Below are 27,199 nucleotides of genomic sequence, written 5' to 3'. Positions count from 1 at the left end.
ATCTGGGTCGCTTATTAGGTGGACTGCCCCAGGACCCCCAGGTATCGCTGGAGTGACATGCTGGGGGGCGGATCTGCGCTAACCCCGAGTCAACAATGGCGAGAAGTAGCACAGAACCGAAAAAAATGGCGCTGTCTTGCGTCGGGGGCCTACTCTCATTTTGATTCACTCAGCCATGGGTGCCGTGTGGTGCCGGCATCAGAAAAGGATAGCACCACACCATCTCGTCTCGTGGGTGTCGTATAAGGCGACTAAGGGAAAACTGGCGACAGATATGCATATGAGCAAGGCTCGCCCGTATCCTTAGCGGTGTCCTTGCTCACAAGAGCTGTGCGCGCGCCATCGCCACATCGAAAAAAAAAACCGGGCAAGTGCGAGTCGGACTCGCGCACGAAGGGTTCCGTACCATAATGCAAAAAAAAAAAAAAACAAAATAAAACGGTCACCCATCCAAGTACTGACCACTCCCGACGTTGCTTAACTTTGGTCAAAAATCACGTTTGTTGTATGGGAGCCCCATTTAAATCTTTATTTTATTCTGTTTTTAGTATTTGTTGTTATAGCGGCAACAGAAATACATTATCTGTGAATATTTCAACTGTCTAGCTATCACGGTTCGTGAGATACAGCCTGGTGACAGACGGATGGACGGACGGACGGACGGACGGACGGACAGCGAAGTCTTAGTAATAGGGTCCCGTTTTACCCTTTGGGTACGGAACCCTAAAAAGTCACTCAGCCAACAGAGTAGTACTAAGCGCCACTTGCACCATCCCACTACCCCGGGGCAACCGCTTAAACCGTTAACCCAGTGTTAAATTGTACTGGTAACCATGGTAATTCCAGGTTTAACCGGTTGACCCCGGGTTAATGAAAGGTGCAAATGACCCTAATAAGTTTAAGGGTTAAAACATACCGTTTTCGTTAGTGCTGAGCCAGCGGTATGATGGTCGCGGCTGCTGTTTGGAGCGCATCTCTACGCCCGCCGGCCGCCCCGCTCACTGCCCCGCATCTGGAAATGATAATCTTTATGTTAAATAAGTAAAACATAAAATAGGACATTACAATAAGTGCGAGAAGCGCTGGTGGCCTAGGGGTGAGAGCGTGCGACTTGCAATCTGGAGGTCGCGGGTTCAAACCCCGGTTCGTACCAATGAGTTTTTCGGAACTTATGTACGAAATATCATTTTGATATTTACCAGTCGCTTTTCGGTGAAGGAAAACATCGTGAGGAAAACGGACTAATCCCAATAAGGCCTAGTTTAGCCTCTGTGTTGGGAGGTCAGAAGGCAGTCGCTTTCGTAAAAACTAGTGCCTACGTCAAATCATGGGATTAGTTGTCAAGCGGACCCCAGGCTCTATTGAGCCGTGGCGAAATGCCGGGATAACGCGAGGAAGAAAAATTACGTTACAAGTGCGTAAAGTAGGAAATTCGCAACGAGTGGCGATAAATTGAAACACAACTGAAGGGAGTTTAAATGGACACGAGTTGCGAATAACCTTTTCGCACGTGTATTGTACAACGTTTTACAGTACGTATGGCCTTTTAAATGTTTGTCATTGGCACGTATTGTCCTCAATCCCGCCCTAGCTAGGGCGGTAAAGTAACACCATATGTACTGTAGTAGATATTTACCTATACATTAACAAGATGTAAAAAACTAGAGAAAAAGTCCTATTACTTTTATGGCTCCTCTACACGATGGGCCGCGCCGGCCACTCCAAGGTCTCCAAGGGACGCATTTATGCGTTAGAGGGAGCAAGTGATATTACTATCTCATTCTACCGCATGGTCTTTCCCTTGGAACGGCCGGCGCTGGCCCATCATGTAGAGGAGCCATTAAAAAATTGTATAGGTAATTAGGAAAACATTTTGACCATTTGACTACGATTAGCTACTAACTTCCGATCAACTTCGCTATTATCTTAAATCCATCCATATACATACATTTCCAAGTCTGATTCTAATAATCATTAAACTGTTTATAATCAACCATCATATTCTCAGAACCCATCAATGTTGCTTCTTGAAACGGTGACTAAAACCCTGAGAATTCCTTCCGAACCTTAAAAATACCTGATAAAAAAACCAAACCATCATTAATATGAGACAAGACATAAGATACGATGAACCAGTTGAAAAATGCGCACCGAAAAATCAAATATCACCTTTATTACATTGACTTAAAAACTACAGTGAAGAAATGAGCTGAGTGATTTCTTGGTTTTATAAGTTGAGTCGAGCGATATGTCACACAATTTATGAGATGCGAGTGACGCGTTTCGAGTGATTCGGAATAAGCCCTCGTAATAAATTCGATATCAAACTAGTGATGTGGCCTTCGTGGGAATGTTCACGGGGAATGTCCAAGTTTCCAGGAATCTCGTGGACATTGGTTATTTCTTTGCAAATTTAACAATAAAACGTCTCTCTTCTTTTTCTAATCCATATGCAATAGTTCTCCATGCAACCCGGCATACAACATAAAAAATGAAAATAATAAAATATAATTTTAAGAAATGCTTAACACGCATCGAAATCGCCTGAATTAAATCGGTATTAAAATAGCTGTATTCACGTTGACACTTATATTTTTATAAGCTACATTAGTCAAATTCCAAACTGTAGAGATTTTAAACAAGATTGACTTCAATAGATATAGAGCAGACTTGGTAAGTGAGCGGTCGGTGTGAGATACAAATTAAGATTTTTAGAAGTTGAGAATATTATGGAACCCTTAGCTCAGAAGCAGTATCTAATCAAGAATGCCAAATAACAGGAGGTTGAAACAGAGATAGGTATATTTCCTTTATTCATCATCCTTCTTAGGCTAGGGTTTTTATAATATGAATATAAAAGTAAAATATAAAAACACTAACAAAACAATAAAAAAAATACATATAAACACATTATAAAAAACCTATTGTTAGGTATATTTATTCGAATTTAAACTGTTGTGAGACATACTAACATTCTATTAAATACACATATTACATATTAACATTCTATTAAATACACATATTACATATTAACATTCTAACATTATATTTATTATCATTTATTTATTTTTCTTCTTAAGTTAGGTTGTTTATAACATGAATATAAAAGTAGAATGCAAAAGCACATAAAAAACAATAAAAAATTATAAAAAATTAGGTATATTTATTATTAGTTCAATGCATTTGTGAAAGTTAATTGTCATATTATTCAAAGATGTAGTAATGCGATAATGTCGTAACATACTTTGATAGCCCAATTCATTCCCGCCTTTTTTACGAAATATTCCTACGGCCGGGAATATTAGGCACATCACTACTCGTAATAAATTCGGTATCAAACGGACATTGTAGTAATGCGATATAGTGACGTGCGATGCAGTGATAGCAACCCGATTTATTACTGCTTTTTTAGTGTTCGTTTTTGTTTTTCTTGTTCTATTGTTGTATAAAGATTTGTCGATGTGTTTTGGGATTGACGATTTTTTTCTTTGACATGCACATGTTGTGTCATGTTTTTAAATAATAAATAAAACGTGGCAACATCGACGCACATAACAGTCATTTTAAACTTCGAATGATATTCATTATCTGGCCTGTGGCCTATGCTCAGCAGTGGGCGACTGAAGGCTAGAATGATGATGATGATGATGTACCTATTAAGTTTAAATGAGGCGAAATAACCAAAATAGTTTCATACATACATATTTGTCAAACAAGTAAGAAATAACTAACAATGTAAACAAATTTCACATTGCGTATCACCTATCGCACATCTTGGATTATTATATTATATTTAATTATCAATTAGTATCCGTTAATTGCTATTAACACTTAAAACGACGATTACAAAACGGCTAAGGAAGTCAATTTAGTAGATATCTTAGCTGTGTCGCAAAAACGACGTATATCCATTGAACGTTAGCAAAATGTCGTATCTCCATATACAGGTTTAGAAGTAATAGTGGTAATAATATACTTCCCGCAAACCAAACTGATGAGCGGTGACGTAAAACTTCTCATTCACACTCGCATAGTCATAGGTAGAGCGAGAGAGAAAGTGATATGATCCCGGTCCTCATTTTGGTTTGCAGCTATTATAGAAAAACTTTTTAACAAAGTAATAAAGAATATTTTCATGTAGGTAAATAGAGTTTATCTAGTAGAAATAATTTGATATACAGGCGGGTTGTCGACATAATTTTTGTACCCACAGTAAATTTACTGCCATCTTTCGACGCATGATTAAAACTTTAAGAACGCTATTTGACTTTGATCCTTGTGTTTTCACTGATATATGTCAAATTTGTTAAATGTCAAAAAGTATCGCCATCTACACGAGCATAGGGCAAAGGTATGGTGGTATCTTTAAAGATGGCGCCATTTTAATGTTTTGTAATTTATATTCCCGTACATTTAGACTTCGACAGATGTCCTTTACAGCAATTTGGTTTAATACATATTAGCGACTAGTATTTTTTTTAAAGGTAAAACTTATGTTTTATAATTTCATGTGTGGCGCAACTTGTATAAACTCAAGTATTTAAATCGAAAGTGAACCACATTAAAATAATAATAAATATAAACAGGCGGCATAACGCCAAGTAGGCATTAAATTTCTTTTCAAAAGGCGGTCCATATAACGGCCCCACCGTCAATTGACTTTAATTATAATAATTTATTGTAAAAACCTTTCGGATACATAAAAAACTGGAATCCAATGTACTAGTTTAAATGACGGGTGTAATTATTAGTCTTGATTAACGTGTTTTATATGTCAATACGCCTTTATTAGTAACAAAATGATACAAACAAATTTAAACCTTAGTGAAAAGACTAGACGATTTAGAATGTTATGACGGTTTTTACTAATTATGTTAAATTCAAATAAATTCTCCTTTACAGGCCTTTAGTTTCAGAAATACTTAAAATACCAGTATTTTGTATTAAATAAGCACTTTTATTGTATTGAAAAGGCTTCTTTGCCATTAATATGGAAAAGGTAGCCATACTATTTGGAGCGTAAGATCGTAATTTAAAACATCTTCGGATATTAGTCTTGATGATTTTATTAAACTTTTGCTTTCTCTTTGTATAGGGTTACAACTCATTAAATACTACTTAAAAACAAAAGTTTGCCCTTGAGTAGTTAAATCCTTAACTTACAAAAAAATCATTAAGCGCAAGCGTATGGAAATTGGCACTTACGTCATTATAACCGATGCTTCAATACAAATGCGACGTAAGCGCCATTTGACGTAAAGTCCCTTTTTATACGAAGTGACACCCACCTTAGCGCGGCACCTTTTAATCAAACCGAGTCAGTTAGGTCAATAAATTGTCAGTTGAAAAAAGGATAAATCGACGAACCAATAACAGTATAGTACGGAGTTTATGGTGATGTCCTTGCTTATCGAGCGACGTACGGCGGTGAAGACTTTTTTAATGTTCAAGACAGGTTATTTTATTTGAATGTTTGTATATACGTATTGTTGGTAATCATAATGGAAATAATTTTATAGAATATAATAAGTATCTTAAAAAGTCCTTCTTGGGCAAGTAGCGTACGGAAAGTCATCTTCCCTATCAAAAACTTGTAAAGTATCACCATTTGAAGATACCTAACAATTGACGACTTATACGCTTAATTGCCATCTTAGATATCTTTAAGAGTAATTTTTAAAAACCCTAACCCAAATGCCACACCGTCAATCTAAAAAACTCCCTGGGCAGGTGCCGTTCGGAAAGTCATCTTCCCTGTCAAAAACTTGTAAAATATCGCCGTCTCCGGGAGATATCTAAGATTTATTCAGCCGTCCACAAAGGGGAACGTTTTAATTCTTTTCATACGACAGATTTATGAACGGACAGATGCGGGGATAGTAGATGCCCTTCTGAGATGTTTTCAGTGCGTTATGCTTTTGTTGTTATGGAATTTAGTGTCTACTGGGAATGAGTTTCTCATGGTCCTAGTTTTGACTTATCTTATTGAATTGACAAAGAAGTAGTATCAACACGTGCTTGTAAAGGAAATAAAGATTGGCATAGGTAGAATCTAAACTTATAATAAAACATTTTTCAATATCTTCGCACTAGTTTTTCTTAGGCAATAACAAGAAGACAACCAAATCAACTTACTAGCCAAGTGGGTGCCATCACAATGTCTAGTATATAAATATTTCAATTGAGAGTTACGAATAAGTCGTAATTAGCGATGTCGTCATCCTTATAAAATGGCAAATAGATATCTAAGAAATGAAAGTAAAAAAATATAAGGTTCTAAAACTTTCATTTTCAGAAATTGCACTTACATATTAAATGCACAAGACCCTAAGAAATGTAATTATCAAACATTAAAGACTGGATCTAGCTCAGTCTGTATTTAAATATAACCTTAAAATTATATTTTATTATAATTATATCTGTCACTTACGTCAAACTGTGCACTTACGCTCTACCTCGTATAAACCAATTTAAACGCAGTAAAAAGCTGACATATTTTTTTAATCCCATAAACAACGTCTTGTCTTAACGATTATTGGAAGACAACATCAAATATAGCCTCCGCCAAAGGCTGCGTAAGCACCGGTAAATCTGTCAAGAAACAGACGGACGGATAATTTTAGAACGTTGACTTTGAGGCCGATTCTAATCTAAATAAGCTGATTTGACTTATTTACCTTTACGTGAAACTGTCTCTAAGAAAAGCGCATTTAACCAATTTGCAAGACCAATGTCACCCCATTAAATACAACGTTAAAAAGTTTAGAGCGGAGCACTAAGAATTGTAATGACCTTGACATAGTTCGCAGTGTATTCACACACATGAATAAGACACGATATTTTTCTCACTCATTCTCTCCGACGCACTCGTACGGGGACCAGTACGTGAGCGATATTCAAGGTGGTATCAAAACAATATCAAAACCTTGGTTACATCTGAATCAGCCTCACAGTTGACTTTAACTTACGTACGTAATGCGTGCCTTACTGAACTGGAAAAACGAGAAGTTAATAATACAAATAGGTATATCATTTGAAAATGATACGGACGTAACGTGTCGTCAATAGTGATTTGAAAGTTATTTTTCTCAAACATGCAATGAAATATTGATGTTATGTTCCTTATAATAGGCTGCGAAGTATGACGTTTCAGGTTCGGCTAGGACAAGAGGTATTTAATGGAATTTCATACAAATCTTGCAGGCCTAGGCCGGCAAAGTCCTCTTTTTTAATTTCCATTTCACAGATATTTGTGACACAGCATCGTGGCATTCAGCCATTAAAAAAAACTAGAGGCAGTATTTGCTTTATGGTTCGTAATGACACTCTGCCACTACGCCTATAAAAAAAAACAAAAAACAATGTTTGCTACAATTTGCAGTTTTATTTGTATAAAATCAACATGAACTTAATAAATAATACATTATTAACCAAATTCTGTAATTTTAAATTATAAATTTAACTACACAAATAAATACATTTAAAATATTTCATCTAAATGTTAGCGGTAAAAAAGTCTACTCAAACACGCGTAGTTATTTTTTTAAATTGTTATGGAGGTAAAGTTGAAAAATTTTCATTCTGTATTTCTGTTTTATTGGATTTATGGTGCGTTGTTGATTTTTAGTGTTCCGTACAAAACTTTGTTTACGGAACACTTATGGGATCACTTCGGTCTTGCAAATCAGTTAAATACGTTTTTCTCAGAGACCGTTTGACATAGATACCTAAAATTTCCAACCAATGGACTAGGCAACTCAAAAATCTGAAAAATTCAAATTAAGAATTCCGTTCTTCACTGTCGTTGTGGTTTTTTTTCACAATAGGACACATAGAGTTAGTAAGGTGTATAGAGATAATAAAGTCATTTAATATTTATGAACAGCTTTGGCCTCATGTATAGATTTTATTGAGAGTATCTGATTCGTCGAAACAATATACACAATATTCCTTTTCATTAAGTACCATTACATTTCTGTATTAATTGTATAATTATAATATTTATTAATTATATTCAGTACTTATGTATATTTTTGAACGGATCGATGAGCAACAAGATTCAGGGCTATAACCGCGAAAATAGAAGTTCGCAAATTGCGAGCATTTTTCTCTGTCACTCTAATTACGCCTTCATTGGAGTAAAAGAGAAAGATCCCCGCAAATTGCGAATTTCGGTTTTCGCGGTAGCCCCTCAGTCCTGTTACGAGAAAATCATTTTGGAAGACATTAATAGTATATGACAGTTAAATATCACAGTTTTTAGAAACAAAGGTAAAATTGAAGAAATATTTAAAGTAAGCCGATCTTGTTTTTTAGCAGTTCTAAATAATATTAAAGTCTATATATATGGCATAGAACTAGAAACAAAATCAAATAAAAAATAATAATGAGTTCTAAATTTAAATTGAAGGAGTATACATTTAAGGTATTATAGGCCAAGCACGCACCACGATTTTAATTTTTGCGACACGATTTTAGAATCGCGCTGTAATATATCGCAGAAAATTCACTGCGCGCACTGCGATGAAAAAGTCGACGATTTGTTCATTCTCAACATGGATTTCGTACCAGTCGCTTGTCATGAAACGTGTCTTTAATATGCGATTGCTGTATGACTTTGAGCATTTATAACACAAAGGTGATCCCCGTCTATTTCCATAATTAAATGGTCAACATCTAGCGTCTCATTTTGAGACTCCATTGGAGATGCAGGTGCCGAGATGTTGGGGTTTGGAGAGCGAAATGCCGACTGAAGTCCGGCCGGGCCGGGGTGTGATTTTATTATCATAGTGCGCGCGGGGCCATACAACTCCGCATGCTGCAATTCACTTTGCGACAATCGCGGAAAAATGTGACAAATCACAATTTTAAAATCGCTGCGATTTTTTTGTCGCATATGCGCGCACTAACATATAACACATACGTTGCATTTCTGCGACAAAATTATCGCAGGACAAAAAATCGTGGTGCGCGCTTGGCCTTACTCTAAATTATTATAATACATCAAGCATTCGCGAGATGCTCGACTTCGGTATTCAAACACAAAGCAATAGTACAAGAATCTAACTAAATGCAAAGGCCGAAGGAGCGATTCGAAGATCCGAAGCGTCCGTCCGAAGCCTCGCGTAACTTTTCCAAGTATTTTTAAGTACAAGTGTCTAAGTCGCAAGATCCAAAGGCTGAAGTCGCATTGGGCCGAAAGCCCGAAGCATCCAGGAGGTCAGTTCTAAACACAGGTAATTAATACAAGTGACTAAATGCGAAGGCCGGAGGCCGAGCTCCGCGTAGGGCCGAAGGCTGACAGCCTGAGAACTGACAGCCTGGACGCTTCGGGCCTTCGGCCCTACGCGGAGCTCGGCCTTCGGCCTTCGCATTTAGATACTTATACTATTGTTCTGTGTTTAAGTACTAACATTAACATTACTTTCTATGCATCTCGCTCGTACTGACATATTAGTGCGAAAGAGATATACCTATAGGAAGTAAATTACGTTCACGATATCGTTTATGTCAATGTCAAACTGATGGTAGCCGTACGGAACACTAAATGCCTCGAGCTATCTCGGGCTTGGCCAAATTATTTTACTTTAATATGAGTCCCGACAAAATAATGAAATTAATTTTAATTGTAATCGTAGGAGTTGGAATTGGCAGCGTACTTAACCAGAATTGATTTTAAATAACTTGCTGCCTCTGCCGCCAAGTCAAAGACGAAGTATCTATATGGTTGCTTATGGCAATTTTATTATTTTAGAATCTAAGAAAAATGGCTTACAGTTTATTAGAAACAGTTTTGTGGCATATTTTAAAGAAATGAAAGTAACTACAAAATCGTGAACACTGTGGAAATTATACTTATTTTCTCCATGCATAAAGCAACGATGTATGTGAAACATGATATCAACATGAAAGACTATGTAAACTTATGTGACGAAAACGACAGTCAGACGGATACAAGGCGAAAAAATCAAAGATACATGAAAATATACGGGTAGTAAAAATACACCACTCGTGTAAAACATACGCGTGATAAAGATATAGGTACGTGTTAAGTTATATTTTGGGTGAAGTTTACTTTTAGTTTTTTCTATAAATAAAACTTGGGTTTCGTGGATTTTTTATTTTATTTATTTCATTGCATGTTTGAGAAAAGCACTATACATACCTCGGCGGGAAATGGGGTTGCCTGCGCTCAGACCTATCCGGCCTCGCTTCGCTCGGCCGTCTATATGTCTTCGGCCGGCAACCCCTTTTGTCCCGGCCTCTGTAGTAATGTACTTACTATTACACTTCAAATGAATGTCAGCCGTGGAGACGTTCAATTGGGTCACATTGTGCTTCAAATAATATATCTAAAAACAGTAGCCATTAATCCACATAAGTTTACGAAAGTTAATAAAACAAGAATATTGGAAACTTATAAAACATTCGGTTACCTAATCGATTTTTAACTGTCTTTTAAACATCTGGTTTAAACATTTCGTTTTCTCTTTTCACCATTCAGATTAGACTTTTTGTCAATCAAGTTAATAATTTATGTATTCATGATAAAGTTGAAAGCAATATGCATAATGTCGTAAGTCACATGCCAAAGGACGTAAAGCGGTTGCAATACTTATGAACATACGCCCTTAGATACGCCTTTTAATAATGTATTTTCGTTAATTAGCATGTTAAATGAGTGTTAATTACTAATTAATGTGTGGATAACGGTAGCTAAAAGCTCTGGGTGACGTGGGTAATAATTCGCCATTTTGCGAAAATTAATGATAATTAATTTAATGCCAATGGCCTCGTTTGTCAAATATATGGAGTTAATTTTTAATGTAAAAATTTATGGTTTACTGGAAAAGTGCAATTATTAAACATAAATTATTATTTATTACTTAGACCTAATTCAAAGGTCTACTGATATAAGTACCTATCGCATTAAGTTTTTATTGAGTAGGATTTATAGATTTCTGAAGTAATTTAAATATGTAATACGTACGTAAAGTTAATGGCTTTGGAGTGTATATGATATTTTATATGTATGGATATTTTAATATTTAAAGTAAAATGGGAATAGAAAATCATTGTATTTTTAATGTACATGTTCATAAGTAGCTATTAGCGATTAAAATTACCCCAATTCCCCTTTACATACTATACGTAACTACGTAAGTAACTTTCAAGTAGTAAGTCTTACTTTTGTAACCTTGAATCCACAACAGATAAGTAACTTCGCCTTAACACGACACACATTCAGGGCTGCCAAAAATTAAAATAGTGACCTAAGTAAGCATAAAATACTGTCTTTCATCGAAGTAAAATTGATTGAGTGAGATTGAAATTTCGGAAAATAATTGCATCATAAACAGACACATTATTTTTTAACTAGGGGCATTTATTCGTTTTTAGGATTCCGTACCCAAAGAGTAAAAACGGGACCCTGTTACTAAGACTTCACTGTCCGTCTGTCTGTCTGTCACCAGACTCTATCTCATGAACCGTGATAGCAAGACAGTTGAAATTTTCACAGATGATGTATTTATGTTGCCGCTATAACAACAAACACTAAAAAGTACGGAACTCTCGGTGGGCGAGTGCGACTCGCATTCGTCTGCTTTTATTGAGTTAGGTATAGTGTGTTGCTTAATTTGACCTAACTTTTGTAACCGTGACTACTCGCCAAGATAAGGGATCGAAGCAAGTAAGCAAGGCACCCAACGTTTAGGGCTGTCAAAAGTTTTACATACATATTTTTTTGAATTTTCATTTTGTAAATTGTACTTGTGTGTGTGTTAATTACAAATGTTTTTACGTCTTGGACTCATCTGTTCTGCATGAAATGTTTATTGTTTTAGAGACTTTAAATGTTTAGCTACACTCTGAAAGTGAATATTATGAACAACTATGAGTATTTTAATATTCAAACAGAGAAAAATTTATTGGTACTTCCACAGAATACGTCTGATCACCAATTACTCGTATTAGGAAATAAAAATGATTGATTGATTGCATCACCCCAAACGCATCAAAATAAACAAGTTTTTAGTATTTTAAGTTACTATTCAAATGTATGGGTACCGTTTTATATTTGGGTAAGTACTTGCCTTTCATTGACCATTATTTTTGACTCAGTAAACAGTAAGATTTTTCAAAATTAATGCATTCATTCCATTAACGTACAGAACATAACTCTATCCACAAACTTAAGCATCACAAATAACGTCTTAAAAATAAATCACAATCACCAACCCTACACTGTCAGATAGTGTCGCTTGCTAACTCGTAAAAGAAACGTCATAAATCTGTCAAATTTGACGTGCCTGGCAAAATTATGAGCGATACTGAGTGATTTGTGTTACAAACAGCAATAGGACTTTCTCGGTAGTGTAGTGAATGGGACAAAAAAAGGGGGATACTTAGATGAATTTGGGATGCTCATTATGAGATTTGAGACGTGTTTTAAATGCAATAGTTTTGCACAATTTGTGTAATTTCTTTGAATTGGGAAGTAATTTAAAGGAGATAGGCAGGTTACAAAAATGGTATAATAACTTGATATAATAAAAATGTGAAAGGTTGTGTGGTTGAATATTTTATTTTTGGAAGTTTTAGGTGAAAAATGGAATAAAGAATAGCTTATATAATGTGAAATAGGATATATACATTATACTACTTTATACTAACATAGACTAAGGCATTGTTACTAACAACTTTTTATGGGCCACAGGCCTGAAATAAAGAATTATTTAATTTAATTTAATTACCATGCAAACTTTCACCGAAAATTGGTTTGAACGACATCTAGTAAGTAGTTTTTTTAATACGTCATAAATCGTAAACCGCAATTTTATTGACGTTACTTGCTGCTACGGAACCCTTTATGGGCGAGTCCGACTCGCACTTGGCCGCTTTTTTAATTATAAATGTAGTCTTATCACCTCTTTACGACGAAGTTCAAGATGTGTATAGTTAAAATATGTTTAGTAAAAGTTTTAATAACTAATATTTACCTATAGGTAACTATATAATGAAACATTTTTAATTCGATCTTGTTTAAGTTGATATGAATGAGACATCCTTGGAAAAAAAGTTATTAAAATACCTCTGAAAGTTACTTAAGTACCTAAATGACTACTAATATATCCCTTAACTTTATGGATAACTATACAATTATATCACTTCACGTGTACAAACTAAAGTAAATATGTACTTATAAAATTTATAAATTAACTTTAAAATCCTTTTTTGAAAGTCGGACTAAAGACAAGCCGAATTTTCAATTTAACCATCCTGTAAAAACAAATGTTAAATACAAATCCCAAATTTCATAGTAATAGACTGACATTTATCAAAATACCATTATTGATTGCCATTACAATCATATGCCGGTAAACTAAAGCCTCATCACCTCAAACCAAAACGACATATCCCACAATTCGAACCATCTAAAAACATTACGATTTAGACCTTCAAGCTTAGACAATAAGATAGGTATTTGAACGGTAATTGAATGTTTTAAAGTCTTTTTGGATTTAAGAGCTTGATAGACAGGTAATGAGTGGCAATAATTAAACGACTCAACGCGTCAAATTAAATTCAAAATGGCGTGACGTCATCGAGTGACGAATCGGTAGCGCGAGAGGGAATTAGTTTTCGACGTGTGAGTGACGGATTCAGTTTGTTTAAATTTGCGATGTATTTTGAGTTTGAACTGTTGTTGATTAAATAAAGTAAGTTTAATACTAAGGGGTCCACTGATTAACAGTCCGCCGGACGGTATCGGCCTGTCAGTTAGAACAAAAATTTTGACAGTTCCGAACAACTGACAGGCCGATACCGTCCGGCGGACTGTTAATCAGTGGGCCCCTTTAAAACAATTTTCTATACCCATTTTCATAGTTTATTTTTCTACGTAACATCATATAGCTACGAAAATCTCTGCAAGATTAAATGAATAACTACTACAATGGCATGTGCAGTGCAGTGGATGCAATTCGGCCGGTTTTAATTAAGAAGTCTCATGACACCCCTTATTAATATTGAATGATTGCCGTAATGCAGAGCTTCCTATTAAAAATATGCCAACCAACGGCTGCATTCAGAAACAAGGAATAACAATATAAAACTAAACTGCAAAACGTAAATCAAGACCAAAAAAAGTAAGAAATGTTGCCACTTTTTTACCAGCGCTTCTTGTATTTATGTAAAAATAAGTAACTATATAAGTACTTTTTTAAATTGCAGGAGTAAAATTCCTAATAAATAAATTATCTTAGCATGATTATTTATCAAAATGAATTTACTATTTTATAAACAAATTATTGCAGTGGCAACATTGTCTTACTTATTTTGGACTTGAATTACGTTTTGCAGTATAGTGCCTTTAAGGAAGACTCACGTTAGACCGGGCCGTGTCCGGGCCGGAGCTTCCGACGCATCGTTTTCTATGAAAAAAAAACATCACGTGATCCACCTGTCATGTCATCGAAAAGTAAGCGCCGGAAAATCCGACCCGGACACGGCCCAGTCTAACGGGAGTCATCCTTTAAGAGCTGCAGTATACGTATAGACTTCGCAAAACACATGGCTTCGCCATTTTGTATAATTGTAAATAAAATTGAGAACCGATTGAGAATATGTGACCTGTAGAGTACAGCCGGATAGGCATGTGAAATCATTTTTGCGAAAAAGCTGATACGGAGACCTACGCTCGCGCACAGTCAACTAGCGTTAGCCTCAATAGCAGACGCTAGTTCTATTTAAACCTGTGACGATGAGGTTCTTAATAAGTAATAATTATTTTAAATAATTAAGCGTTTGTGAGCTTAATAGGTACCTAATTGCTTCATAAATGACGGGCTGTAGGTACGCTTATTCGCTATCCACATAGTACTTACCTATATACCTAGAAATAATATGATATGATTTCACACACCAAGTTGGCGGGTTTAAAAGCATAGACAACTAATAAGTTTCCAATATAATTTTGTCACGTATTCGAGAACGAGGCACCAATCTGATGTATCCGTCAGCGTGGGATAATAAATTAATGGCATGCTGGAAATTGCTCCTGATTTTTTTTTGTCGAAATGGAAATGACGAAATGGACTGTCAACTTTATTATTGGATCTTAACGTTGATTCTACAGTTTTAATTATTAAATTCACATCATTCATATTCTGAATTTGCCATGATCTACTCGTAGATTTTGGTGAGGAATTACATCACTTATATTAAAAACGTTAGGTATTCTTTTGAGGGACGATTAATAATATTTGTTTCTAAATGGTCATTTCTGTAGTTGCAGGCGACTATAAGCTACGGTAACATCTTACGATCAGGTAGTCCGTATGCTTATTTACAATGGTATAAAAACGTAAATTGGACTGGCTATTTGTTTCCATTTCGATAACCTCCATTTGGACTAAAGCAGCATTATAAACAGAGTTGACTAATGACAGCTGTCAGATCGAGTGTCACCTGCGATGTCAAGTGGCTGTCAAAAACAATGCACTTGTTCGAACTAGTGCAGATTTGGAATTATTCGAAATTAATTTGGTGGCTATGGCCGTGAGCGTGTTTAATGGTAAGTAGTGCGAAAAATATTAATATGTTAATAATATTATTAATATGTTAATAATATGATTATAGTATGTACTCATACCTAGTTAAAAGCAAATTTTGAGTTGCTATCTCATAATGGCTGATGTAGTTTTGACTTTAAGAGATTATTTTGATTAATAAATATTATAGCGACATATTTAGATTTGATTTTTAAATACAAGTTTAGTAGTATTTTTCTCGCAGTCTGGTGAAAAATTTTGCTTTGAAAAAGATTCTCGAACTCTCGTGCATTCCTAAGCACGTTGTAACAATGAAGAATAAATTATATCTATCTTTATCATCCTAATTCTAGACATCAGTATGTCGATGACACAGTCAACGTGTAGCGAATATTACGACGAATACATAAGGCATTCGAACCGAGGGTTGGGAGAAAGGCGTCGAAATGAAACCGGAGTGGCGTCATGACATTAAAGTCGGAGCTTCAAAGCATGATGAAGAATGGCTGGAGAACCTTAAGTGGAAAAGTCTTCGTCGTGCTCTACCACCTCCTGCGGACTCGCGATTTGTGTGCGATCGATGTGGAAAGAAATGCCGCGCTGCTATAGCCTCCTAAGGCCTAAGACCCCGAGTCATTTTTGCAGTTTTGAATAAGGGGGAGGCCTATGTTCAGCAGTGGACGTCTTATGGCTGGGATGATGACGATGATGATGAATTTGGAACCTTCTTTTATTCCATTATAGTTCAAAATTCGACTTTAATTTGTTATTTTTAAAGGAACTCAGGAGGATAGGACTTTAAAGCCATCAACGGCGATGCGAGATCCCATAAAGGTGACAGTCCATGTCCAACGACAGCTGCATTACTGTTCATTTTACTATGGAAATTGACAATGACATCGACGCGTTCAGTACCGGTAGTGCAGCTGCGGTTAGAAATGGAATGTTACCATAAACCTACAAGCGCCGCAACAACCATCTACAATAGATGATGTGGCCAATGATGATGATGAGTATGTCGATGACCCAGTCGACTTGTAGCATTATGACGAATATAACTTTAGCTGTCATACTTGCAGGCCGCTCAATGCGTTACAATTGAGATTCATGTTTGACGGCCGGTGATTCATGTCACGACTAATAAAGTGCGTATTTGAAATAGGGCCGGGTCGAGGAACTATTTAATTTGTGTGTTTACTACTGCATAGGACATAATTAATTAATTCATATATTTTAGCATGATGATACCAGAGATGTAGGCCCTTATAATGACATTTCATTTAAATTATTATCTCTAAATTAAGACCAAGGATCTATCGGCTCCCTGACACAGCGAGGTTGCGAAATGAAATGCAACAGATGCAGGGTTGATGTGCTTGCATTCTTAATGTCAAGTTTGTGTAAAGTTAGTGTGGTTAGAATTCAGAAGGTATGATATTGATCGAGTTCATTTCTCAGTTGGAATATATTTGCCCCGATACTTAAATATGAGGCATCAGGTGTAAGTAAGAATTCCTATAAGCATAAGGATGCCTATACATGCCTATTATGATCTGTCAAAATTATACATGGGCATAAGTCCACTTATAATATGACACAAAACTAAAATGATTGCTACGTTAGGACATGTCATTACGACGAGTCGAATAGGCCCTCATTATGACTGTCGCCGCTCAATGCGATGAATTGAGATTCATGTTTGACAGCGGTGATTCATGTCATAGCTAATAATGCGGTGGTTTGTGCGTCTGTCTGTCCGGGTCGAAGCACTAGACTATTTGTTTGGTTACTTTACTAAGATTTAAGTTCATGCTCATGAACTGCGAATTGTAGTATGTTTAAGAATATAGAGGTCATAGAGGAGTAGAGGACGTGTTGCTTACAATGTACAAAATTGTGTATTAAATATCAAAAGTGCAACGCAAAATCGGAATAATGTTCAAGTCTCGTTAGGAGTATTGATTTCAGAAGTCAATATAAGTAGTCTGACTTTTTAAAACAAAAAAATAATAAAAGATTAAAAAATATTGAATTTTGTAATTTTTTTATAGTTGTACCTAAGTTATTGCCACTGCTTGGACTTGGAACTTGCAACTTGATTGTGACTGTTTCGACAACCCAAGTAGAAACTATAACCAACCTGAAACCGCATTATGTAATAAAATCTCTTTTAAAATGACCGACCATCTAAAAAACGGGTGATTCCCATTTCAACTATAACTTATTTTAGTTTGATATTTCCGTCACTAATCAAAGTGTCCTGACCTATTGCATGTCTTCAAAATGAAATCCAATCTTCAGTCTTATAGTTTTCATTATCTAAAACACGCCAATCACTTCAACATTTAATAAGATCAAACAAATGAGCCAGACATAACCTATAGCAATGCTGACCATATCTAGACCGTATTGCGTTGCAATAAGGTTGAGGAATGAATAGCCAATTGCCAACTGCAGTAAAACAGCTCAAGACAGGTGGAATAGTCTGGTCTGTTTATTCACATTGCTTACAGAGTCGATGACAGGCGTCGTAGTCTGTGATATTTAGACTTTTAATGGCTTTTTGTATTCAGAGATACGAAAATTTACTAACCACAAAAGAACTAAACGATCTTAGACTGTCTTGAACTGTCTCTATGTGTGTAGGTTTGTTACACAGTGAAACTTCCTGTGTGTAAGTAAGTGCTTTATTACAGTTTCCAATAACTTCTTAAGAGGTAAATCTTTATCTGCAATTTGAAAGCCTAAAAATCACTTAAGTAGATTTTAATTTTATTAATAAAAATCTCATCCCCCATGACACATCATGGTTTATGGACCCAATTATTCCATAGCAATTTGACATGTTGATGCGTATTTTTTATTTAGTTTATTTAAACGTTAATCTCGTACGATCGGAATAAGTCTAGATTCGAACCCGTAACCCGACACCCACCTATCCGACTGACATGCGTACACGGCTCTCGATTGATTCCTTACCCACCAACAAGCAAAAACCAACCTTATCATAAAGCTGTAAGGTTTCATTTTAAGTACATTTCATTTCAGAATCCTGTCTTATTAAGCGAGAAACGAGGCATCAGCATCCATCATAATTTTGCCTCATTTTGTAATGCAACGACTTACAGACCAATTCGAGTTTTACTTATTCGATCTGTTCTCGATATGATACTTATCCAATGGTGGGCAAAGTACGGCCCGCGGGCCATCTCTGGCCCGCCAATGGATTTTATCCGGCCCGCCGATGGTCCAGTAATATACGGGGCTTTGGCCCACTATTACCTATCGCAAATCAAAATAAATTTTGGCTAGAATTCTGGCCCTTCGCTTAAATTTCCTAAACTTTTTGGCCCCCCATGAAGAAAGTTTGCCCACCACTGTACTTATCAGTCATGGAGGGAAGTACGAGGAAAGAAAATCGAGAAAAAGGTGGATGGACTGTGTGAGAGATGATATGAAACAAACGCAAGTGAAAGATGACATGACGGGCGAGAGAGAGGTAGGTATGGATGAGAAAGACATGCTGCGCCGACCCCAACTGAACGGAACAAGGGCAAGCAAATGATGATGATGACTTATAAGTCAGTGTCAAAAGTGACGTTTTTGGTTGAGGAAATGTCACTTTTGACACTGACAGATAAGTGACATATCGGAAGCTCGAATAACTAAAACTCGAATTGGCCTGTGTGTTACTTCATGCGGATCTGACATCTATATCAAAGGTAATAAAGGTTAGTTTGACATAGTACCAGTATAAAGTAAGTTTAATAGTGGACCCGTATAACCAGTTGTGCAAAAGTAGATGTTTTATTTCCCAAGCTGTCTGATAGACCATATTTTGCCTAGCCAAGATGCCAATCATTTGCGCTACGACAACGTAACGCCGTCTGTTTCTCTATCACTCTTACGTATTAGAGCGATAGAGAGACAGATAGCGATAGGTGCTTTTGGTGCTAAGCCTGGATTTTTTTAAGACATAATTTAATAACGACTTAAAAACATCATTACAGCAAATGCTTTAGGTTCCCTTCTTGTAAGTAAATATACATTTTATTGCAAAATAAATTTACAGTAATAGCACATACTGGTTCAATCATAACTTAGCAAGTAATGTCACAGTAATATATGTAAGAATGTCGATATGTCCGTCCGTAGAAATGTCATCGATACTTGCAATATGTAAACAGTAAAATTATTACGTGATAAAAAAAATATTGTACCGGTTGTTTTTAACTGAAGTCGTAGATACAACGATAATTAGTATAACATGCATATCAATAAAGATAATATTATTATTATATTTCAAGAATATAAAAACGTGAAGATGGTATTTATTTTTATAAATAATATATTTTGCAAAATGCTAACGTTTAGCATTTAATGTAGTTACTTATTTCATTGAATTTGTTTAAGTTACTGCGCGATGAAGTTTTAGTGAATGTTTTCAGATATAAAACCGTTTTTAAAAAGCCAAGCCAGCACTTAATGCTGCTACTTAAACACTTATTTAAATGCGGCATTATAAAAGTGTGGGTGGTCAAATAACCGCCGGGTTAAATGTTTAAAATTAACATTCTGCACTTACACTAACGAAAATTTTCAAGAAAAACTGCACTTTAAAGAGTTCAAAGGCCTCAGACTGTCAAAGACGTCAACTGACGCGCGTGGCTACAGCCCAATATCAACCTTAGTGCATTGCGGCTTCACAATGACGCGGCGCGAACGGTAGGCGTGGCGTTCAAACGGTTAAGCACTTATAAAAACCGAAATACCATAACAGTTCCAATATAATAATTACTATAAAAATTTAACAATCACAAGAAACCGTTCGTAATAGTAATGACCTGATATTTGATATTATTAAATAAAAGCATAATAAATGAAGTTAATTGCGATTACATTATACAGTTTCAATGCGATTAAAAACACAAAAAACTACGTTCGTAACAGAAAGGACCCATTATTTGTCGATTCAAAAAGCTCGTATAAGTGGAAATGTGGTACTTACGACCTTGTGTAGTTAAGTAAAATTTTACGAGGAACTGAACGTTGATTGGCTGCAGTTTTACGAGTTGATGATATATTGATTTTATATCTAGATAAGTGTAGCTACTGTATTCTAGTCAAGCGTCGTCCAATCGTCATCGTACCTTTATCTACTTATAACGAAAAATAAAGGCAGGGACACACTTATCTAAAAATTCGGCTTCGGCTGCGTAAACACTTCATAACGCGTCTGTTTAGTATGTGCGACAATGCATCTGAGAAAACCCATTCATTCGCACTGAAAACACAACCGGCGTCTCAACTTTCCGTTCACTTTTTAGCAACATTCGCCTGACAAGACACTCTTCAGATACGGATACGAGACAAACACGACGCGTTCGAAAAATGTTGTAGGGATGCGCTCACATTGGCTTGGATTGGGATTATCGCTTTTAGCTCAAACTTTCCTATTAGTCTTTAGTAGATTTTTTTTTTCAAAATCAAAAAGTTTTTCAAGTTCCTATTTGACTATTACCTAAAATGACACGGCGGAAAGTATGACATCTGAAGAGGCTATATTACCCACACAGTATATCAGATGCATTTTCCGTCCACAAGGAAAGTTAGGAAAGTCTTAAATTAAGCCCATAATTCCTTTGCGTTTCATAAAAAGCTATGTATATATTTAACTATAATTTGGATTTGTCTCTATCGGCTGAGTTACCCTAGAATAAGATCCCATATCAAAGTCTTGAAACTACGAGTCCATGGTAGGCTGATAGGACTGTGCCTTGACTTATTTTTGATAGTTTAAAACGTGCATAAGATTGTTTTAGATGTTGTTTTAGACTTTATGCATAATTTAGGTATGTTTGATTTATCAAAGTCCTCAGTCTTTTCTTACATCACCATCCGTCTTAGATCATCATCCATGAGTTAATTATCAATACTCATACAGTGTGTTCAAACAAAATTGACCACACAACAATTCTAGTCCAGCATCACATACGAGACATACATGGAACGAGGCATCCCTGCCTCCTTCGCTTCCTCGCCGTCCGGATATGAAGATAGCGTTCGGAAAAACGAAACTCCGACGCCGCCGAGTTATATTTTGTTCTTTCGCTTTTTTGCTTCGGCTCGTATTGATTTTGCGGTGATGAATGCTCTGATGTTGCTTTACTCCTAGCTTTGGGGTGCTATGTGCAAATAAGCATGCAAGCTTTGAGTGGAGAAGTGTCTTTAGAGACGGTATGATTGCTTTCCAACTACGGTCTACGGCACAAACTTTGACATTTAAAAACGTAATTCTATTGTACACTATGTCTTAATCACTACGTCATTTATTTATCAATAGGTATTACAAGTAGATTTTTTTTAAGTTGATCACCATAATAATGGTGTCGTTATCCCAGTTTTAGGTGTGACATAAATTATGCTAAAGATTACTTTATCCAAATTGTTCAAATATCTCATGAATTATTTTGTCCTCGGTCGGTAGTAAGTACTTTGCATTACCTAATGTTCGGTACAAGATTGACCATAAATCATTAATAACTTAGCACTCAAAAATAGTTAAAAATCTGAATGATACTACACCTAATAAGATGTTGCTTAATAGGTCGAATCACTCGAATTCGATTCGAGAAATTGCATTTCAATCTTTATCTACAATCAATGATCTTACCTGCATCGATGCGATACATGACATACTGCGATAACTTTCACAAACTCGCTCTTCTCCTATCTATCGTCAAGTTCAGACTTTATTCAGTTTAATATAAAGTTGCTTTTCAGTTGGCAGAGTTGAGATACGAGGTTACGTGAGTTTTTTGTGTGGAAGTGGACGGACTAACTGGTTCTTATCATTTCAATGCGGAAAATCAAATTGGCGTAGAAAGTTAGGCTGTCTTTGGCATGCGAGGAGGGTGTTTGTACTTGAAGGATAAGACAGAGGTCCATTTCTAGTGATTTGGCAGGAAATTGTTAATACCGTATGGAAATTTTATGTGCTAGCAAACGAGTAGACGAGCCGCCTGATGGCAAGTGGTCACCGTGACAAATTTTGTTTAAACAGATCACCAGATCAGAATTTTGTTCAGATTAACAGTCCGCCGGACGGTATCGGCCTGTCAGTTGTTCTGAACTGTAAAAATTTTGTTCTCTGTCAGGCCGATACCGTCCGGCGGACTGTTAATCTGTGGGCCCCTTAAGAAGTAATGTACGCATACAGCAAAAAGCTACATTTAGACGAATTTTAGTTTTACTTGTGCTTAAAATGGGCTACCGTTACCTAAATCACTTTCCAAGTAAAATGTTAATATCGGAAACCTATTACAACTTCCCCTTTGCTCCTCAGAGCCTAATACCCTGGAAGCCCCGATGACCTGTCCTCGCTGACTTCTGAGTTCTGACACAACTCAATGGCTGAGAACCTTGGATATAACCTTGTGACATACCTGATATATTTTAGATTTATTTGTAATTTAATTTTTATGTCATTCGATAAATCTAAGTCACATACTTAAATCTATAATTAACAAGAAAAACGGGACTTGAAACTGGGCTCAGCTAACTAGAACATTGATGCACCAATTTACCAATTGAGCTGACCGAAACGCACGCAATGGTAGCGAAAATTTTCATCATAACGTAAATCTTCCATTAATTTACTCTACTGAAAGGTGTTTCATCATCATCATTCTCTTGCCCTTGTCCCATTCACTTGGGGTCGGCGCAGCATGTCTTTCTCTTCCACACTTCTCTGTCGCCCGTCATTTCATCATTCACTTGCGTTCGTTTCATATGCTCTCTCACACAGTCCATCCACCTTTTCCTCGGTTTTCCTTTCCTCGTACTTCCCTCCACATTCATCCGTACTACCTACCTTTCTCGTCACATGACTTTCATCCCTCCGCAACACATGCCCGTACCACGCTAGGCGATTTGCCCTTACTTTTTCTGTTCGAAAGGTGTCTATCGTGTTTTATTACAAAAATATTTACCAGGCGGCTTTAGTGTTTGATAAAATTTTATTTTAATCTTAACTTCGGCCAACATAGCGCCATCTTTCGCGTTATCTGGCTATTTATCGCAGGTGCCTATAAATAACTGATCAAGGGTCCATTATTCACATTAACCAACAGGCTACCTGGTCGCAATTATATTGGAAGTGTCGGACCTCACGCGCAGTAATTAAGGGCAAAAAGACGCGGCTTAATGAAGCAATGCAAATGCACTTTAGTGCAAGTTTTGTTTATTTTCAAATGAGGAGTATCTCCTCATGGTAACGATATTTGCATATGACACTAGTAGGTATGCAAATGTCGGTTCTCAGAGACCGCGTTAGAGATGGTCTCGGTTTCAGTTTGGTAAAAAATGCTTCGTATGTCCGGATGTTCTCCTCTACAGGTTGCAATTTTCAACTGACGGCCCGATTCGAACTCTAAGATACATCAGTTAATAGATCTAGAAACGATATGGATTACATATGTCAGTGTCAAATGTGTCGTTTCTTCAACCAAAAAAGTCATTTTGGACACTGACACATATACATACATACATACAATCACGCCTATTTCTGACACTGACACATCTAATCCATAGGTATCGTTTCTAGATCTATCTTGAAGTTCGAATCGGGCAGTGATTCTCGTGAAATTTTATGGAATAGGTACGTATGTACACTATAAGTACTGTAAATAATGTAGACTGTAGACAGACATGCATCGCGTATTCTAAGCTTCTGTGTGGCCTAGTGTTGTCTATCAATCAGGCGTTAGTTTTATTAACTAATTTAACTACCGACATATTATAATGACGGCACGGTGGGTCTCATTAGTCCAAGCATCGATTCATCATTGTCTCCTTCCCATCTTAATCACGTCATAGAAGACGAAGTATGTGAAATACTATGATTATAAACTATCACCTGTATGTTTAGTAAATAGAGATCACGAACTGATCAACGTTGGGTGGGTTGGTTCCGATCACACGAGAACTCACAACGTGAAACCTAATTGCATTTGGCAACGGTCAATTTCGTTACAGGAAAATAATTGCATGTTGTGACAAAGCATCCGAACACCGATGACAGTCCGTTTGTGTGGCCCTAAGGGCCAGTTGCACCAACCACTCTTTTTACAAGTTACAAACTTTTATTTACTTTCACCTGACCGTTGTCTGTCTGTCTGTCTGTAATCAAATCTTGCAAGTTAAATTTGATCCACTTCCCGGTTTCCGATTGAGCTGAAATTTTGCATACATACGTAAGTCGGATGACAATGCAATATTATGGTACCATCGAGCTGATCTGATGATGGAGACCAGAGGTGGCCATAGGAACTCTGTCATAAAACAACGAAACCTAATTGTGTTTGGGGTTTTTAGAATTGTCTCTATGAGCATTAGTTGCCTGTGGGATTAAAGTACAGTCAGCGATAAAAGCTTGTACCAAAAATGAATTTTTTGCCAAAAACTTCTTTATATTATAGGAGGCAAACATAGAGCATTTAGTAACTGGATACGCCTTGGCTGTCATTTACTGTACATAACAGTCTGCCGATTTCTGCGGGGGAGGGGCACGTCAAATGTACGGCTATTTGTACATGATATGTACGTAACGTACAAATAGCCATGTCATATAAACGCCAGTCCATACAAAAGTTTGCACAATTGTGCAAGGTTTTCGGCAGAGGGGTAAGCTAATAACCGGAGTCGCCCTTAAAGGGGCCCACTGATTAACAGTCTGCCGGACGGTATCGGCCTGTCAGTTAGAACAAAATTTTGACAGTTCCGAACAACTGACAGGCGGATACCGTCCGGCGGACTGTTAATCAGTGGGCCCCTTTTTAAGGGCGACTCCGGTTATTAAACTTCTTTCTACTAGAACATTGCAACTTGTCTGATTTAAGTGGCTAAATTGTAGAAACTTTTAACATGCAGCTCGCATGAGTACACTCAAATTTTCCAAGAAGTTTTAACACTAAACCATCTCTAATAGATAATATCTACTTAATGGATTAATAATTACTCATAGCAACTGATCCATACAAAATGCCAATAATTCCTATACTCAACCAGAATTTTATTAACATCGTACCGGGTGTGACCTGTAATATGAGCAAAAAATTTAACTGTAGGCTGTACTCCTCATACTGATCAACATTTGTTCAGCGACTTTTAAAAATAACTTGTGGTTTGATTTTTAATACACTTTAAAGTTTATTCTAAGACGCAATGTATTGCGAATTTGGTTATGTTTAAGGCGTGACAAGCAACCTCAATCACAATGATATGGCGTAGGGATGGCGTCCATTGAAGATAATATTTATTTTGTATGAAAAATAGGGAGTCTAAATACTTCATAATTTTTAAAAGTTGTTGAACAAAAGTGTCACCGTTTGACGAGTACAATCTATGTTTAAATTATTTGCTCGTGTTACAGGCCACACCCGGTATAAGTAGGTACCTATGTTTATTTCTTAGGGACACATTGCACCATCCCACTAGTAAGTGAATGGTGCAAGTTGCCCTTAAATGTTCAAAATTTAGGTATACACCATATTTAGGTATAGGTACACCAAATTTGTACAACGAAACATTTATTTCATATAATTTCATCTTGATGCTTGGAGAGTGATTACAACTCCAAATCTTACTAGTATTAGACCCACTTGCACCATTCGACTAACCCGCGGTTAACCAGTTAAACAAGGAGTTACCATGGTTACCAGTACAATTTGACACTGGGAGAACGGTTTACCGCTGTTATAGTAGAGTACCATTTTCAATTTATACCGTTATGCAATGATAATGATAATGAGTGCAATAATAATCATTAAAAATTCATCGCCATTTTAATTGCCCTCACACAGTAGCAAGCAGCTGATCCATAAAGAAGCTAAGCAAATTCCGATAATACCAACATGACTGGAATGTAATTGGTTCTTATGTAGTTGTAAGTTACGTCACATTTATGTTCTAGGTTTGCTAAAGCTATGCTAAATGTCATTCTATGACATTAAAACGCACGAAAAACATTAAAACAGCGCCATCTTTGAGTTGAACTATCTTGAAATAAACAGTCAAATCGGTCCCTCCAACACACCAATGTTCGAGTGTAACACCCCTTTTTTTCCGTCGGGAGTAAATAAAAACCTAACTAGTGCGAGTCGGACTCGCCCACCGAGGCTTCCGTACTTTTTAGTATTTGTTGTTATAGTAGCAACAGAAGTACCTACATCATCTGTAAAAAGTTCAACTATCTAGCTATCACGGTTCATGGGTTACAGCCTGGTGACAGACAGACAGATAAACAGACATGCAGACGAACAGTGAAGTCTTAGTAATACTAATAGGGTCCCGTTTTTACCCTTCGGGTATTACGGAGACCTAAAATCATTACCATCTTTTTTATCACCAGTAGCTGATCCATAAAAAAATACAAAATTCCAACAATTCCTCAGCAGGAATGTAATTCCCTCTAATTTCTTTTTTTAATCTATTAGCATTCAACACGACCTTTACCTCGCGGTGGTCTCACATTTGCATTTCTTCACACGCGACGTACGTGTTCGATGGCGTATCGATTTTATTACGATCGATTTTGTTTCGATCGATTTTTACAAGATCGAGTGTCGAATGCTAGTGCTATAAAA

At 36.5% G+C, this 27,199-nt stretch overlaps 1 protein-coding gene and 1 long non-coding RNA gene across 7 annotated transcripts in view; one reads left to right on the top strand and one right to left on the bottom strand.

Annotated features, from left to right (window-relative positions):
- LOC134665459 (uncharacterized) overlaps window positions 1-27,199 on the top strand; it is a 430,855-nt gene that overhangs the window by 172,367 nt on the left and 231,289 nt on the right. The window lies entirely within an intron of this gene.
- The window catches only part of LOC134665397 (protein tiptop), a 424,238-nt gene that overhangs the window by 300,102 nt on the left and 96,937 nt on the right, over window positions 1-27,199 (bottom strand). For both annotated transcript variants that reach the window (XM_063522343.1, XM_063522344.1), the window contains exon 3: window positions 917-1,012. In XM_063522343.1, coding sequence (XP_063378413.1) covers window positions 917-974 — 58 coding nt within the window. In that variant the 5' untranslated portion in view covers window positions 975-1,012. The remainder of the gene's footprint in view (window positions 1-916; window positions 1,013-27,199) is intronic.

The sequence above is a fragment of the Cydia fagiglandana genome, chromosome 6 (genome assembly GCF_963556715.1).
Source record: "Cydia fagiglandana chromosome 6, ilCydFagi1.1, whole genome shotgun sequence".
In the NCBI taxonomy this organism is placed as follows: domain Eukaryota; kingdom Metazoa; phylum Arthropoda; class Insecta; order Lepidoptera; family Tortricidae; genus Cydia; species Cydia fagiglandana.
Note: the sequence above shows the minus strand (reverse complement) of the source record. Positions and strands in the feature narration are given on the sequence as shown.